Below are 16917 nucleotides of genomic sequence, written 5' to 3' on the forward strand. Positions count from 1 at the left end.
CCAGGTGATTAGCTCTGAAATGCCTGGCCCTGAATAATTAAAAAAAACCAAACAAACAAACAAGCTAAAGCTCACAGGAGAGTTATTCCTTGGATTTAAGGACCTTCAGGGCATGGAATTCCTATTTATGTTGTCCTGTAGATTTCACAAGACTTAATTCTTATGTTCTTTTGGTCACTTCCACATGAAAATGAGGGTAGTTCAGCTTTTAACAGCTTTGCTTGCAGTAACTGTCTCTTTCATAAAGGAAATCTGAATTTCCCCCTCCCCATAGATTCTCACGCATTCACACAGACTCTCTAGAAAGGTAAGACACTTTATTGAATTTGTTGATAAATTAAGAAAGGACTATGAACCAGACTTATGGGTCACGGGTGCTTGTAAACAGACATAACTTCCTTCCCAGAGAAAGCCTGACTCCATGTGCTCTGCCAGAAGTCACTTTCCCCAGCGTTGCTCACAGGCTGCATAGTGATGGAGGGCAGAGAAAAAGTCTTCATAGCTGATGTTCAGGTGGGAAGGCAAAGAACTGAGAAAGCAAGTTAGAAAAGTTAAAATAAGCGTTTATAAACACCACACCATTTGTATGGCTAGAGTATCACTACTTAAAGCGAGGTACTGTCTGAGTAACCTTGTGAAGCTGTTCTCAACACCTATTGTTACTCAACTCTAGTAACTAAACTAGCCGTGAATATCTTGTCACCCTCTAAATCAAAGCCCACCCATCAAAAGCACACAGGGCACTTCAAATTAGTAAAAGTTGGAGAAGCACAGGTCTGCCCAGATGTTTAAGTTCTTAAATCTGAGAGCATTTATAGGGAAATACAGCAACTCTCAGCTATGGCCAAAAGTGAAAAGTAATCCAGAGGCACGATTACCTTACGTTATCCTATGTCCCTTATATCCTTAGTTTCCCTGTTAAGCCACTCAAAATCCACACAAGGAACACCGACAGAACTGGGATTGGACCACTGACACTAGATGGTAACTGAGGTTGCTCCTTAAACCTGAAGAGTAAAGCCTGCTGTTGCCTAATTGTGGCTGAAGGAACAACAATTAATGTTCGACAGGTTTCATTTAACAATTTTTAAATACCCTCAAATCAATCTTCAGGCACCTTTGTTTAGACAGATCTCTTATGGTTATTTCCATAAGGTAAGTCACATAAAGACTTGTTTAGCTAGATATTATTCCAACCTGTTTCACAATATTTATAGTCAACTCACACGATCTCTGTCAGTCTGATGTGCCATGGAAGGAATCCTAATGTGCTGTCCACAGGACCAAACTTCAAGACTAAATCAGGATCAGGAAATCCATTTGTACCTGTAAGAACAAGTTAAGTTAGGTTTTATTGAATTCACCAGAAGATTTGTTTTAATTCTAAACACAAAGGCATCTGCTCTTTCATTAAATGCTTTTTTTTTTTTTTTTTTTTTTAAATGAAGTGAAGTTCCTGAGGAGAGGTTAAGAATTAAAAGTCCAAGAGGACAGACTGGTCTTGTGCCACCTGAACAGGACTAGCTGAGCAAAAGCTTAGGCAGCCACTGCAGGCCCAGCTGGACTGTTATTTTTATATCAGGTAGTTTTCAAAGACTTCCTAAGAAAGTGATAGGAACGATCACGTTGTTTTGAGTAAGAATAAACCTTAACACTGCTGTTCGAACTGACTTGTTCTAGTTTTGTCTTGGCAAACTTGATTTTAGAAGTGTAGAACATGCTGTACCCTTACCCATACCTACTGCAATACTGCCTCAACTACGTGGAGTTGCAGTCGAGTAAAAGGACTATTAGCACAAAAAAAAAAACCCTTAAGGATGTTCCACTGAAGAAGAACAATTTGATATCACAGATCATCAAGAAAAGTTGTAAAAAAATACCTTGTCAGATTGATTGTCTCTTTCTCAGTATGGAGCTAGACAGACAATTTTAAAAACAACTTTTACTATGGAATTTCAGACAAACTGTTGCAAGTGAACATCTTTCTGGCTAAATAAGTGAAGAATAACACAGCAGTATTTTTTTTTTTTTCATCCTATTCCTACATGGACAGCATGACCCATCCCAGGGCAGGGCCAGATAACACTGAAGGACTTCACTGGGTGCCCACACTCTTACTCTCCATACCTTAAAACATCATTCCACTAATGAAAGAATACTACTGATCTTCCGAGGTCGAAGACAATCAGTGGCCAAATGACACTGTCTTCCTTCCATACGCTTCTGTGATACCTGAGCTACTCCAGGCTAAAAACTGACAGCTAGGCAATAAGCTTAGAAATCAGTCCCGTTTTCCCTGCTAATTCTGGCAAGTTGATCAGGGCAACATGTGAAAACCAGGATAGTACCCCAAAGTGACCCAAGAAGGTAAGCTGTTCTTCATGCACCCACCTAGCTCACCTGAAAAGCATTCCAGCAGTCATAACCCTACTCTGCTATTATGCTGCAAGCAATTAGTCATGATTACTGCATGCTATTTCTTGCCACCCCTTCCATTATCCACTAATTCTACAAGTTAGCTGCAAGAGTGCTTACACTGCGTAACACCTGCCTTTAGCAGATAAAGTTTAATACTGTCTATTTGCTCTGAACTTCAGATGTTGTTTCTCAATTCTTTTCTCACTTGTTTAAAATAAAATAAAACAAAACCCCTAACCAGTCACTAGCCTTTTATAAGTTTAACTTAGCTGTAGAGGAACTTAACTCTGGAAATAGCAGAACAGGAAACTAAGGTCCTGTCAGATTTCACTCTGCCCAGGTTTTGAAACTGAAACTGGAGATTTCAGAATGTTCACCCCCTCCCTCCCCACTGAATCATCACGAAAGTAATCCTCTTGCCAGAGGTAAAGCAACTATTCTCCCAAGCACGTACACTTCTAAGAAAGGATTAAGTATTTAGATATGAGTGCCTTGTGTCACAGTCTCGATCTTATCTCAAAGTTAAGAAAAAAAAAATTATAAAGCAAAAGCCACTATGTGTTCAGAAGCTAGCATGTTAGTATAAAAGAGCTTGCAGGGAAGCAGTGAATACTTAGAAGTGGGGATTCTGGAGGAAGTGGACAGCTTTACTCATCAGCTGATTCAGTAGCTGAGTATTCCTCAGCTGGCCAGTTCAGCAGCAGGATCTTCAACACTGCAATGGTTTTTCAAACAGGAAAAGACTTTCAGAGAGCCCAGTTAATGCTAATATTTCCTTCTGGTTCCTATCTAAAGGAAAATGAAAATGTACACTGTAGAATTACTGTCAGAACAGCCTATTCAAAACACAGTACCGTGCTTTCCACTCTACACCCATTTCTCTGCCTAAACATATCAGCACTACAGATACTTTACATTTGGAAGCTCCCTCATAGCACTCTTCAATTTAGCACACACAGGATAGAAGGATTTGGAAGCAGACTCTAAAAAGCAAGAGGCCAAGAAACTCAGACACTCAAGGGACAGAACTCTGGCAACATCCCTTCCAGGTCAGGAGCTCTGTGAGGGGAACACGAAGGAATCTGTAGAGCTGACAGCACTACCCTTCTCTTTTCCACACTGGTTTTTATGGGGCAACTTGAACAGCCTTAATTGACAGTCATGTTCTTTACTGGGAAGGAAGATGGCAAGTAGATAATATTATAATGCAGCTGGTAGCTACTTTTCTGAAAACAAGCAGGTTAGCTGAGGCATTGCTCTAAAGAAAGTACTCTTACACTGAAGAAAACTCAAGCTGCAAGAATTAGAGCATGACTGGATTAAGAACCAGAAAAGCCAGATAAGCTAGAATCATACCATTTTAGGACTAGACTTCAATAACTGCATCCTAAATATGAACAGAAAGTTAAAAAATTACATTATTGGGTATTTAAATCAAAATGTGAAAAACTGGAAACTTACAGAAGCCACCAAGAACACAAACCCTAAAAATATAGCTACTCAGGTAGGGTTTTTCAGAACTCATTTTCAACTTAGATCACTAATTCACAGATGTTTACATTCGATACCTTTACATTAAGGATGCACAGAAACTAAATTTGCCTACAATTAAAATGAGTACTTCCAGAAGTTGCTGCTAAATAAGTCATGAAAGAATTCTTCTTCACCTCTACCTGCTCAACTGCTAGTTAAAACCAAGCAAATTAACAAGCAGGACTAGTTATAGATACCATCCTTAGTTATCAACCACATAGATTAAGTAGCCTTTTTTCAAAGTCTATAGTTTTGACATATTAAAAACCTAGGTTACTCTTTCTGTGTTCAGGTACCATGCATTACTTCAACAATAAATCTGCTGAATTTAAGACTGAACCTAATACTTTTAACATATCCAGACACTTAAATGTACAGACAGAAGATAATCAACAAGTGGTTGAGAAGCTCCAATTACACATCACTGGACAAAATACATATGTGGGTATCAACTGTCACCAATTCTTCACAAAATGAGTGACTGTTTTAAAGAAGCAATTACTCATTTCCTTAAAGTGCCTTTGGGGTATAACAGGATAGAAGTCTAAGTTATTTCTTCAGGTGCATTATTAAATAAGTTTACTAATTCTGTTACAGTGAGAAGCTATCACGCAGCATGCAGACAACAGGGATAGAATTCAGTTTGAAATTAAGACTAAAGTGTCCAAACTGCCCTGGCAGTCTGCAGAGCAATTCAGCTGACCACCCATTTGAAGGAAGGCAAAAACAAAAAAAAAAAAAAAAAAAAAAAAAACAAAAAAAACCAAACAAACAAAAAAAAAAAAAAAATCACTCTCTAAAGTCCAATTAATGGAAGCCACAGTAACGTGACTGCAGACATCCAAGCTGAAGCGTGCAATCTAAAACCTGAACCCTGCCAAGCTAATTACAGCTTCAATTAACATGCATGGATCACCTAGGAAAACTGAGCAACTACTACAGCTCCATGGCACCACCAGGGAAGTGGAGGCCAGTTCTAAATGACGTCTCCCAGATGTGAGATTAGGGCAGCCCTGCCCTTTTCCTTTCATAGCTATTGCATGTAGCCATGCACCTCAGTGCAGAGTCAGTAATCTGCATGAATTAGTAATGAGGATAACTAAACTAGTGTGGGTTATACAGCAGCAAAAGATCAGCAAGTGCTCTATCATTTGCACACAGGGGTGGCAGGTAGGCAGCAGTAACAGCTTTAATTGCTGTAACTAGATCTGGAAAAGCCACTCTGCCTATACCCAGGTTTGCAGTATGCTAACTTGCACGAAGTTAACCTAATTTATAACAGTCTAGTTTCAGGTGATCCCAGCAGTACTTTTTTCAGAAAGCTCACTGCAGAAGATCCCCACAGAGGTTGTAAACTCTGACAAGCTGAGACTCTCCAATTTAGCTTAAGGTTTCCTTTTCCTGCTTAAAGAAAAAGCTCAAACGGAAGCGAACCAGTAAGAAATTTTTAGCAGAAGCCTGAAAGCAGTAATCATAACTTATCCTGGTAGGCTAAGCATCAAGATGCATATGTTCTAAGCAATAAATACACTAGAAACCAAACCTGTCATGAATCGAGTACTCTTTCCCCTCCTCCCCACAGACCATGCCATACTTACTACTTAATAAGTTGTCTAACACATTCACATCCAGGTCTGTGTATGTTCTTTGCTGCTGTGCTACCAACTGACAAAAGTTCTGAGCAGCTTTTACTATGTCTGCTTTTCCATCTTCTGGAGACAGCACCTTCAATGTAGATTGGCAATTTAAAACTGAAAGTACAAAACACAGTTTAAAAGTAACAGAAATACAGTTGTTTTGAACGTGCTTTAGATAGTCACAGGATAAGACTGAAAGTAACTTATAGTTTACTTCATATATTATACAACTAGTCATAGATATACATCATCCATCTCTTACAGAAGTGGCTAAGAGTCTTCTGGATTTGCTGTATTACTAAAATGCAAGTTGAGGCAACTATTTTGAGGAGTCCTGTGAAAAGTAGTTTAATTAATATCAGTCTTGAAATGTAGTGTCTTCCAGGGAATTTGCCTTGGTTCTTACACTGTCAGGTAAAGTAGCGAGAAGAAGGTACCTAGATAGTAACTTGAGGGATAGTAAGCAATGCAGAAAGACTTGCAGTTCAGGGAAAGGAAAAAGAATCTAATTACTACCCTAGAAGAGGAAGGTGTTTCAACAGCTACTGTGGACATTCATGTGACAATGATTAGGCTGGGGCCCTCCTCAAATACGATCACAGGATCTTTCAGCAGCACTTCAAAATTGATGCAAGAGTTATAATATTGATCTAAAATTGCTGCAAAGATGCTAGGAACCCGATAATAGTACTAGAATTCACTCATTAATCTGTAACTATGTTGTGAACTGTCCTCTTAAGTTACAGACAATCTCATCGCCTACACTACTGTGAGGTAAGAGTCTTCTCACACTACACAACTTGCATCAATGTTAGTTCTGATAAGGCACCTCAGAGGTAAACTTACAAGGAAGCTGAAGGTTACAGATAGTGTACTAAACCCAACTTGAAGTATCTGGGTTAAATAGTGTGTGGACACAAACTTATACAGGACTTATGACAGTTATAACCAGATACTTAAAAATAGCACTTATTGAAAAACTGCAGAACCTCACTGCAAAGAATCACAGAATAGAATCAGAAGACTCATAAGAACACCTAAGAAATCCTCAGGTAGTCTATCCAAAGTCACCACAATGAAAACAATAGTCCCTTGATATTGTTTGATTTGTCATGTGTCCTATGTTAACGAGTATTTCTGTAACAGTATTCATAAATGCAAGCCATATAATTTTGCTTCTCAGAAGCAAGAAATTGTACTTTAATATTATAATCTGGACAGATGTCAGCTTGTTCAGTGCAAAGTATGAAGTGTCTGATCTGACCGTGGAGCCTTCTAAGAATGAAAAATTCTAAAGAGAACAGGAAACACACTGCTTTTCAGAGTTTCTAGCACAAAAGGTTCCCAAGACTTAAATGTACCCTTTCAATCAGCAAGCCTGAGCAGTCTTTCAGTAGTTCATTTGGTCTGGATATAAATATCCTGATTTAGGTAAGTGTAGCGAAGTATGCTGGAATTTAAGACATTATCGGTCTGTCTACCCTGTCTTCTGCTGGTTATTTCAACCTTCATAGAAATAAAGAAAAATAACATGAAACTTGGGTGTTCCCATGTAAGTGTTAGCACTTTGGCCTAAGTGCTTACACTTACATGGGAACACCCAAGTTGCTAAGTTGCTTATAAGTCAAGTTTATGCTACAACATTGGACTTCATACTGGAAAACTGGCACAAAGGATCTCACCATCCTATCAGCTCTTTTAGGGGAAGCAAAACTCAGCCCGTAGCATCTTAAAAGCAGCTGAGTGTTCCAACACAAACCATTCCAGGATTCTATTTTAAGTGTAGTCTTTTCTTAAGTCTTTGAACTATATGATTGTCTTAAAACCTAAGGGTTGTTTGTTTGGGTTTTTTTTATTATGAGACCTATTTAAATATTATGAGTTGTAGTTAGGAGAGCTGTATCAGCCTGTCCCCCTAAGGCAAAGGTCTGCTTCAGTAAGTACATGCTTGTGGTTTACTACATTTTGAACAGACCTCTAGAATTTCTGTTAGCATACCTAAATGAATACTTACAGCAGATAATATTGAATAAGGAACATCAACCTTGAAACATACTCCTGTTTTCCACTTCTACTACATGCAAAAGCTGCTATCAAGATTTTTTTTTTTTTTTTTTAAAACTTATGCCCTTTACCTTCCTGGTGTCATTATACATTGCCATGACAACCAGCAGTTCTGCTCTTTCCCTTCTTCCTCCCCACTCAGGTATAAGTTTGGAAAGATGGAAGCGCACACATTGTTAACACCAGTTGTCCTACACTTATTCCAGTGCTTTTTCAACTCAGCAAAATAATTAATCTCACTGAAACAGCCGGGAGTTGAGCTACACTGATGCATTAAAGGGGTCATGGCACAATACTCGGGCTAAAGGGAAGATAAGACTACCCTGTAATGATCACTATGGGAAGGGGGAAGCAAGACTTCACTATTAGTGAATATGCATACTATTAGTAAATATGCACAATGGAAGTTTAAAACAAGTTAAGGAAGACTGCACGTGTTCTGATAATCACTGCTTAATGAAGGAAAAGGTCACTGTACACAGGAATGTGTTTAAGTAAAAGCAGAGTTATGATTTATGTATAACTAGTTATACCAATTCCCTTGCAGTTCATCTTACCTTGATCAGCTTTGTCTTGATTTGCAAATTCCATGGTATACTTCGAGCAATCTAGTCCTAAGAGTTCTTGTTGCTGCTTTAAAATTTCATCCATCAATCTTGAATTATTCCTCTTGAAAATACCTTTAAAAAAGGTTGCATGTCAGCCAACTCCTATAAAGAGTGCTACAAAATAAATCTGACACTAGGCAGGAAGAAAAAAGAATCAGGTGGTGAGTACTGGTTTCAAACTGGAGTTCACAAGTACAAAAGGAATCCAAAGCAAATGCTACTGCACATGACTAATTTCAGTGACCTTGGAAGGACAACTCACATGCTTTTGTTCCTCTTTCACTCAGCCTGGTTCAAGTAACAAACTGCAGTTGAGCAAGAGAGGGTTTAAGACTTCATTGTCCTTACTATGCTAGCTAGAGCTTGATATAGTAGTACTGGTCTGCTAGGGAATTGCTAAGTCACATTAACACCAAGTTTCTTTAACGACCATGTTGCTGTAGATTTGCAGCCTAAGTCTGCTACCACTTACTGCCACACCACCAAGGCTGTAGGCTAACGAAACAAATCACCACAAAGCAAGAGACAGAAGACTAAATCAGTGTATTAGGTCACAGTAACTCTCCGTTCTAACGCCATGGCCCATGCCATGGATTTCTAATACGAGAATTTCACAAACTGTATATTCGAAGAAATTAATGCAGTCCCCAAGGCCCTTTTATACTTACATGTCTACAGCAGACATATTTTGAGTGCAGGAGATTACAGAAACTTGCTTAACCAAACACACTTGGGTTCCTGTTCTAAAATAAATTCTAGCTCTTGAGACACACAACTATTTCTAATTAAGAGCCACAGTCAAAAGTATTACAGCTTAAATATTTACAATGCAAAAGTGTGGCTAGACATATTTACTTAGGAACTGATAACACTTATTACATTGTATTCAGAAGTGTTACTAAGAGCCTAAGTTTCATTCAGAAGTCCTACATGTTAAGCATTTCTGTTGACCAGTCTCAAAATGCCCACAAAATAATTGTACAAGAAACACTGAAATTGTACACAATTTTATGACTAGGCTTATGATTCATCACCTCAACCTGATTCTAGAATTAGAACCTGCTACAAACAGCAGTCTCCACATCAGTAGTAGTCAAACAGTGTATAAACACTGGGATAAGACCATAATACATCAGGAGTTAGTTTGCAACATGAAGCAATACAACACATTTATTTAATATACTAGCCTTCAGAGCTAGCGAGTTAGTATTTTTATACAGGCTATATTAGAGGCTTTAATAGGTGGTAATTTATCCAGTTTTCCTCCCATCCTGGATACTTCCTGAAAAAAAATAATTTATTTCATTACACAAGTGTTAGTGATGCTTATAACTGATTTCACATGTTGACAGACAAGCAAATCTCAGTAAGGCAGCAACATTGACAGAAGTATTAGAATACTTTCACTAAGTCTAAAGTTAAACTGTTCAGCTTTGTGTTCCTGCTTACTAGTGTATGTTCACACATACTAGATTTTTTTTTTTTTTAACTACTGAGAACTTGTGAGCTGTTTCCAGGGAAAATTCTAGCTTTTAGAACACAAGCTGCAAACCTGCTATTGATCATTAGTTCCCATCAGAGCAGAGGCAAAGCAGAAGTGGTTTAGGTTCCTGCAGTTGTCCTCCATTACACAGGTCTTTCCAGGGCACGGGCCTTTTCCTCAGATTTTACAGCAGTTACAAGCCATGCCCCTTTGCAGTCAACTGTGGTGTTGCAGCATTTTAAAGGTTAGAGAATTAACAAATGCAGTTTGTAATTAAGAGGCTGCAAGTTCAGCAGAAGCAAGGCTCAAAAGTGACAGGAATTGCAAACTGGAGGGGAACAACCGAAACAGAAACACCAGCTGGTGTCAACCATTTGTTTGTCCAGCTAGACTACCACAGCCACCACCTGCTAATGCCTTGGTAGCATCTAAAAGTTCAACACTCTTGCTTGCCCTGCTTTTTAAAGAAGTAGAATCTGGTAAAACACAGAATAAGAATCAGCTCTTCCTTACAAGGGAACACCTTAAGCAAAGTTAAGCCTAGGAAAGAATACATTTCCATAACATGTCAGTTATTTGCTTTTTCTCAACTCCCTGCCAGTGCCAGCAAGGGAGGAGTTACAAGGTAATGAGTCTGTTTAAAGCATCAAAGTATTAACAGTTTGAGAAATGTCAAATTATAACTCAATTCAAATAATGTACATGCAAGAAGCTCCTTTAACACATGAACATCTTCTGCCTACATCCTTGTTAGATCACGCTGATTGGTAACAGAGGAAAACAGGGTTTGGACCTCACGGGATATGGAGAGCTAGGAAAACGTAACAGGCTTGCCTATTCAAAGAGCCTAGAAAAAAAAAAAAACAATCCAAGTTTGAAAATGGCCAAAGTCACTTCAGCTTCACCCACTTAAGATAGTGCAAAACAAATAGGAAGAACTCAAATTAAAACTCATAACCTTGTAAGTGACCATTTGTCTCACATTTCTTCTTGGAGGGACATTCTGTGCCAGGAGAACAAGAGCTCATCAGCAATCAAGAGAAGAGATACTACTTTCATATTAGTCATGCTGATAAGGAGATTACCTTCTACAGATCAGCATTAGCCTTTTTAAAAAACATGGTCCAAGGACTTCTTCCAACTCAACACCAAACTGCAATTGCTGAACATCAAGTTTCACATGGGTGAGGACCCACAGCAGGTGCCACGTGATACTGGTATCTCACAAAAGCGTTCCAGTGACACAAAACCACAACATATTTATATCCTGCAGCCAAGTGAACACACTGAACACCCAGAAAGTTTTATGGATTGATCAGATTAGCTAAACTACCAAGTAATTTGAAGGGACTAAAATCCTATGTTTGGGGCTAATGCAATAATTTATTTCACTTACTACAGTATTCTAGCCTTTCAAAGAATTTCTAAGAGAAAATTGGTCAGAAGTAAAGCAGTTCCCTGGAAAATCAAACCCAGGATAAAGAAACCCAAGTTCTCAATACAGTCATACTATGGCTTTTATTAAACCTTCAATTTGAAATATCTTTCCAGGAGCTTGAAGTACTCAAATGCCAAGACTCCACAAGCTCCCAAAAAGCACTCCAGACTTGTCCCAAACTAATTCAGGAAAGCTTCACTGATGGGCAAAAGTTAACATTCAAACAAACTCTTGAGTGGCCAAGTAACTTAAACAGAAGAAAGTTCAAGTATAACACTGGTCAAAGGCTTCTGCTCCCCAGAAGATATTTTAACTGCTACTATATAATTGCACAATCACTGCCTTCTGACTGTGAGAAGGCTGCATTATTTCCTCAAGAGATAAGGTCTTGATCAGCATGACTGGATTTCTACCAAGCAATAGGACTGGCAATACAGACATCTACAGAAATTAAATCCTTGCTCAAAAAAATAAAATTTTAGTCATCCTGGATTTAATAACTAAGAGCATTAAGTTTATTACAGCTTTGTTCTACTGCATATCAATGAAAATTGGGAGAACAAAAAGGTCTCCTGAGCACCAGGGGCAGTAGAAACATTCCACCTTAGGCCTTAAAGCCTGCTGGGGCAGGGAGGGAAATGTCAGTTTTGAGCGCTGCAACTCACAGCGCCATGTATGTATTACAGTACAAGACAGTTACTTACATTATGGTACTCTTGCATTCTGCAAAGACCTTTTCACCCCAGACTTCTGGCATACTGATCTTTATGGATTCAGAGAAGACAGCCAAGTACCTGATCACGTTCCACAAGTATTATCCAATACATTTGTAATACACCAGGTTCTGCAATTGCCCACGAGAATCAGCACAACTCTAGCCAAGTTACCCTTACAGTTACTGGTGCAGCTGCTGTTACATACTTTTGTCAGCTGGGATGCAGCTACTTAGTTTGACACCAAAGAATACAGAAACAACCTTCTATTTAGTCATGTTGTTAAAAATACAGAAATTCACTACTATAAACAAGTGAACAGCTTATCTGGCACTTCTTTAAAGAACTTTATGCTTCTTTCTCTTCCTATAGAGGGGGCAATTAAGGACACATTTTTAATTTAAGCCTTCTGCAGGGAACTGACAGTATTTCTTCCAGAAAATTCAGCCACGGACAACCATTATTGCAATCAAAGTTTCCTGTTGCAATGAGAAGAATCTCAGTACTGCAAATATGCAACAAAGGAAAAGGAAACAAATGAAAGTATATCTTACTACATCTAACACAGATTCAGAGCACTTGTCACTGCATTTCCTTCTTCACCACAACCAGCATCAGTGGGGACAACATATCTTTGACAAGTCAATAGTTGGCACAATTGTATGAACACTGAACCTCACTGAAGCAGCTGAGCAGACCAAAAGTAAGTCTCATCACCTGAGAAGATGAAAACAAGTGCACAGCATAACTAAGGTTCACCCTCTGCTACTGATAAGAGAAAGCTGTACCTGACTTTATTCATCTTCACTATACAAGTGTTACTGCCAAGGGTTCCAGACACCACTACTATTCAGAATTGGATTGAGCAACATCTGAAACATCCTACTTAACGACTACCTGGAAATGCTGCATGCTCAATCCAGACACCGTAAGAAGCTTAGCACCAAAGAAAGGCAACGTATCTGCTGTTACCAGAAGTAAGCATATACTCGGTTCATGAATGACAACTTGCTCACTCTCTGAAACCAGTTTAAAAGGCTCAGCTGACAGGATGCTGTGCAAAAAGCAGATGTGGCTGCTATCCCAAAAAACCTATTGGACATCCGTGAAGAGTGTGCATGTATAATGGCAGGCTAGTCTCACTGACTAAATGTTTGGCAAAAGCCATTGATTGAAAACATTTTAGTTGCTCTGCATTGCCTTGCCTTCTTCAACTATGTTCCAACAAACCGGAATTTCAACTGGCAATTAAACCAGCATAATCTGGTATCAAAGGACTAACAGAGGAATGAATTAATGAAAAGCATTATGTCTTGATACTGAAGTCATGGGATCATAGCTGTATTTTCAGATTTGAAAGGTGTTCATAAAGTCTCTTAACACGCAACTTTAGCAATATATGGAAACAGTATAGAATAATCAAGCTTTTTTCCTGAACTGCTAACAAAGATGATTGTTCTGCAAGGTTATTTCAGCTATACTGCTCTTCAGAGGACATCGCTTTGTCATTTCTGGTCATCATATTTACAGCCTTATAACAGTCAGTCTTAGATCTGACTGGATCTCAACACGTGTGCTGGAGATGAAGTAGCTTCTCCACAATGAAGGTGTCAGATGCTACAGCAGCGCTGGCTCTTCCCTGTCAGAGAGGATCTCCGTGGCTGTGGCTACCTAAGCACTGGCTGGTGCCTTCTCCAGCCTCAGTGCCGAATGGTTGCACAGCGAGCAAGCTGAAAACCAAGACCACCAAGAAACAAGACTCTCAGCTGGATCTGTTCCTCATTTCAGTCCTCACACATACAATTTGTGCAGCACAACGCAGGGATCTAAAAAGCGACGACGCACACATACATACTAGACAATATTACAGGTAGCTTATTTGAGGTTTGACAGAAAAAGCAGAAACCCTGTACAATAAAACATCACTCTTCAGGTTATGAGAGAAACTATCACTCTTGTTTGGTACTAACATTTCCTCTGCAACATTTAACCTGATTGAATGCTTTCCAAGTTAAAAGCAAAACACATCAACACATAAATGGCTTTTCAGAAGGTGCTGACTTTTCTGCGTCTGAGATGTTACGCAGGTATTTTATACCATTCTTTGATTTCCAAGTGAAGAAGTATTCTCCCACTGAAACACAACGTAACCAAGTTACACCATCCCTACACACCTCCTGGTAAAGAGTCCCTCCCCAGCTTTCCTGTAGCCCCCTTTAAGTACTGGCAGGCTGCTGTAAGGTCTCCCTGGAGCCTTCTCTCCTCCAGGCTGAACAATCTCAACTCTCTCAACTTGTTCTCATAAGGAAGCTGCTCCACCCACTCCGATCATCTTTGTGGCCTCCTTTGGACCTGTTCAAGCAGGTCCATGTCCTTCTTATGTTGAGGACCCCAGAGCTGGACACAGAACTCCAGGTGGGGTCTCACCAGAGCAGAGTACAGAGGCAGAATCCCCTCTCTCGACCTGCTGCCCCCCCTGCTCCTGATGCAGCCCAGGACACGGTTGGCTTTTTGGGCTGTGAGCACACATTGCTGACTTACACTCAGTTTTCCATCCACTGAACCCCCAAATCCTTCTCCGCAGGGCTGCTCTCAACCCACTCCTCACCCAGCCTGGATTTGTGCTTGGGATTGCCCCGACCCATGTGCAGGACCTTGCACTTGGCCCTGCTGAACTTCATGAGGTTTGCATGGGCCCACCTCTCCAGCCTGTGAAGGTCCCCAGGGATGGCATCCCTGCCCTCCAGCGTGTGAATTGCACCGCACAGCTCAGTGTCATCGGCAAACCTGCCGAGGGTGCGCTCAGTCCCACTGTCTGTGTCGCCAAAGATGTTAAACAGCACCAGTCCCAATAACGACAACTGAGGAATGCCACTTGTTCCTGCTCTCTACTTGGACACTCAGCTGTTGACTGCAGCTCTGAATGCAACCATCCAGCCAAGTCCATAACCACCAAGTGGTCCCTCCATCAAATCCATGTCTCTCCAATTTAGAGACAAGGATGTCGTACGGGACTGTGTCAAATGGTTTGCACAAGTCCAGGTAGATGACATCACTTGCTTTTCCCTTATGCACCAATGCTGTAACACCATTGTAGAAGGCCACCAGATTCATCAGGCATGAGCTGCCCTTAGTGAAGCTGTGTTGGCTGTCACCAATCTCATTTTCCATATGCCCCAGCACAGTTTCCAAGAGGATCTGCTCCATGATCTTGCCAGGCACAGCAGTGAGGCTGACTGGCCTGTAGTTCCCCAGGTCTTTTTTTTTCCCCTTTATAAACACAGGCATTGTTTTTCCCCTTTTCCAGTCAGTGGGAGCTTCCATTGGACCACCAGAACTTCTCAAACATGATGGATAGTGGCTTAGCCGCTTCATCTGCCAGTTCCCTCAGGACCCATGGATGCACCTCATCAGGTCTCAGGTAGCTCAAAACAAAAGTTAAGAACTGGTCTCCTACAGTCTCACCACTGCCAGCAAGAACACAGGGACCTTTAGCATAAAACCTTCCCCTCCAGAGAGGGCAGAAACAGGACATAGTCCATCTCATGTATTATTATCCCTTCTGAGTTGATAGCTTGTCTAGTCTCAGAGATCATCTCTCAACAACTGGGTAGAAAGCTTCACCTAAGAGTATCTTTATATATGGCTGGCTTCGTCTCCTCAGTAGGAAAGGACAGGTATGAGGAAAACAGGTTTGTTCTACAATTATTTCACAGAATGTTAAATCCAAACTCTGAGGTTATCTTTAAGATACTCAGTGACGTGGAATCAGTGTATCAGCAAGAGCGAGAGTCCAACAGTCTTACACCTGAGACGCAGTAACGAATAAAAATCACACGGCAAATATGAAAAGTCACCAAAGTTTTCACAGGCACTGGCTCAGAGTTAACTCAAACATCAAACTGCACCAGTCCTTATACTAAATGCAGACCATGCAATTTCATTTTACAGTACAGACAGCACATAGGGCACTTTTATGTTTAACTAGCTTTCCATCCTGTCTCTTCACAGGAGAAATAATACATGAAAATAGATGGCTGCTCTCATCCATCCACTTCTGGAAGCTCAGACACGGCTCAAACAGAGTTTGTAAGGGCAGGCTGCCTAAAGCTCTTCTCTGCTAACAGCCTGTACCCTACACAGTCGTGGCTCTCAAGTGCCAGTTGCTCCCGTCAGCTCAGTGCTGGGGACGGGGCTCAAGGCCCCTCCAGCGTGCTGGCAGGATCGGGTCACCCCGACAGAGGGGCTGGGGACACTCCCCAGGCTCACGGTGGCCAAGAGCTCCAGGGGACGGCAGAGGAGCTGCCGACAGCGAGGCCGGCACCCGGCTCGGGAAGACCCCGGGAGAGGAAGGGCCCCGGCTCCGCGTCGGCAGCGCAGCGGGCCCGGGGCTCCTCCGTGCTGCCTCCCCACCGCCCGCCCCTCCGCCGCTCACCGTTGTGGTCGTAAACGCTGACATAGGAGATGCCGACCGCCATGCACCACACCACCAGGCTGGCCATGTCCGCGTAGCTCGGCTCCTCCTCGGTCACCACCAGCCCCATGTGCACCGGCAGCTTCTGCAGCGCCCTCCCGTCCGAGCGCCACCGCTGCCGGCCCTGAGCCGCTCCCCCGGGCCGCCGCCGCCGCGCCGCGCCCGCCGTGCGGAAGGCGAAGGCCCCGGCGGCGGCGGCGGGCGCCAGGAGGGCGCAGGAGGCGGAGGCGGCGCGGCGGCGGAGCCAGGCGCGGGGGGCGGCGGCGGCGCGGCCGCGGAGGCAGGCCAGCAGCGCGCGCTGGAGGCAGAGCAGGGCGCGCAGCAGGGCGTGCAGCGCGCGCCACGCCAGCCCGCCCGCCCCGCTCATGGGGGGCGCGCGGCGCGGGGCGGCGCCGCCGCCGCCGCCGACCGACAGGAGCGCGCGAGGCAGCGCCGCGGGACCGGCGGGGAGGGGGGGGTCGAGGTCGCGCCTCAGACGCAGAGCGCCGCGTGCCTCGCCGCCGCCGCCATCCCCCTCAGTGAGTCCGCGTCCCCCGCCCGGCAACCGCC

The 16917-nt window shown here is 42.2% G+C and overlaps 1 protein-coding gene across 1 annotated transcript; it reads right to left on the reverse strand.

The window, feature by feature from the left end:
* Positions 1–296: 296 nt before the first annotated feature.
* Positions 297–16769, reverse strand: NUS1 (NUS1 dehydrodolichyl diphosphate synthase subunit). The gene is made up of 5 exons (XM_032992862.2): positions 16330–16769; positions 8210–8332; positions 5550–5702; positions 1227–1326; positions 297–529 (listed from the first exon to the last, which is right to left on the reverse strand). The coding sequence occupies exons 1-5, from the start codon at positions 16733–16735 to the stop codon at positions 439–441; spliced, it is 873 nt and encodes a 290-aa protein (XP_032848753.2). The 5' UTR covers positions 16736–16769; the 3' UTR covers positions 297–438.
* Between the last annotated feature and the right edge of the window lie 148 nt (positions 16770–16917).

This window comes from Tyto alba, unplaced genomic scaffold (genome assembly GCF_018691265.1).
Source record: "Tyto alba isolate M040663 unplaced genomic scaffold, T.alba_DEE_v4.0 Super-Scaffold_22, whole genome shotgun sequence".
Lineage (NCBI taxonomy): Eukaryota > Metazoa > Chordata > Aves > Strigiformes > Tytonidae > Tyto > Tyto alba.

Bases quoted from the DNA above. Each gene is read 5' to 3' on its own strand.
- NUS1 (XM_032992862.2), bottom strand. From the start codon at position 16,735: ATGAGCGGGGCGGGCGGGCTGGCGTGGCGCGCGCTGCACGCCCTGCTG. The intron at 8,333-16,329 runs GTGAGCGGCGGA...CCTTTTTTAAAG, and splicing joins CAGCGTTTACGACCACAACG to GTATTTTCAAGAGGAATAAT. The intron at 530-1,226 runs GTGAGTTGACTA...TTGCTTTCTCAG, and splicing joins ATCAGACTGACAGAGATCGT to TTCTTTGCCTTCCCACCTGA.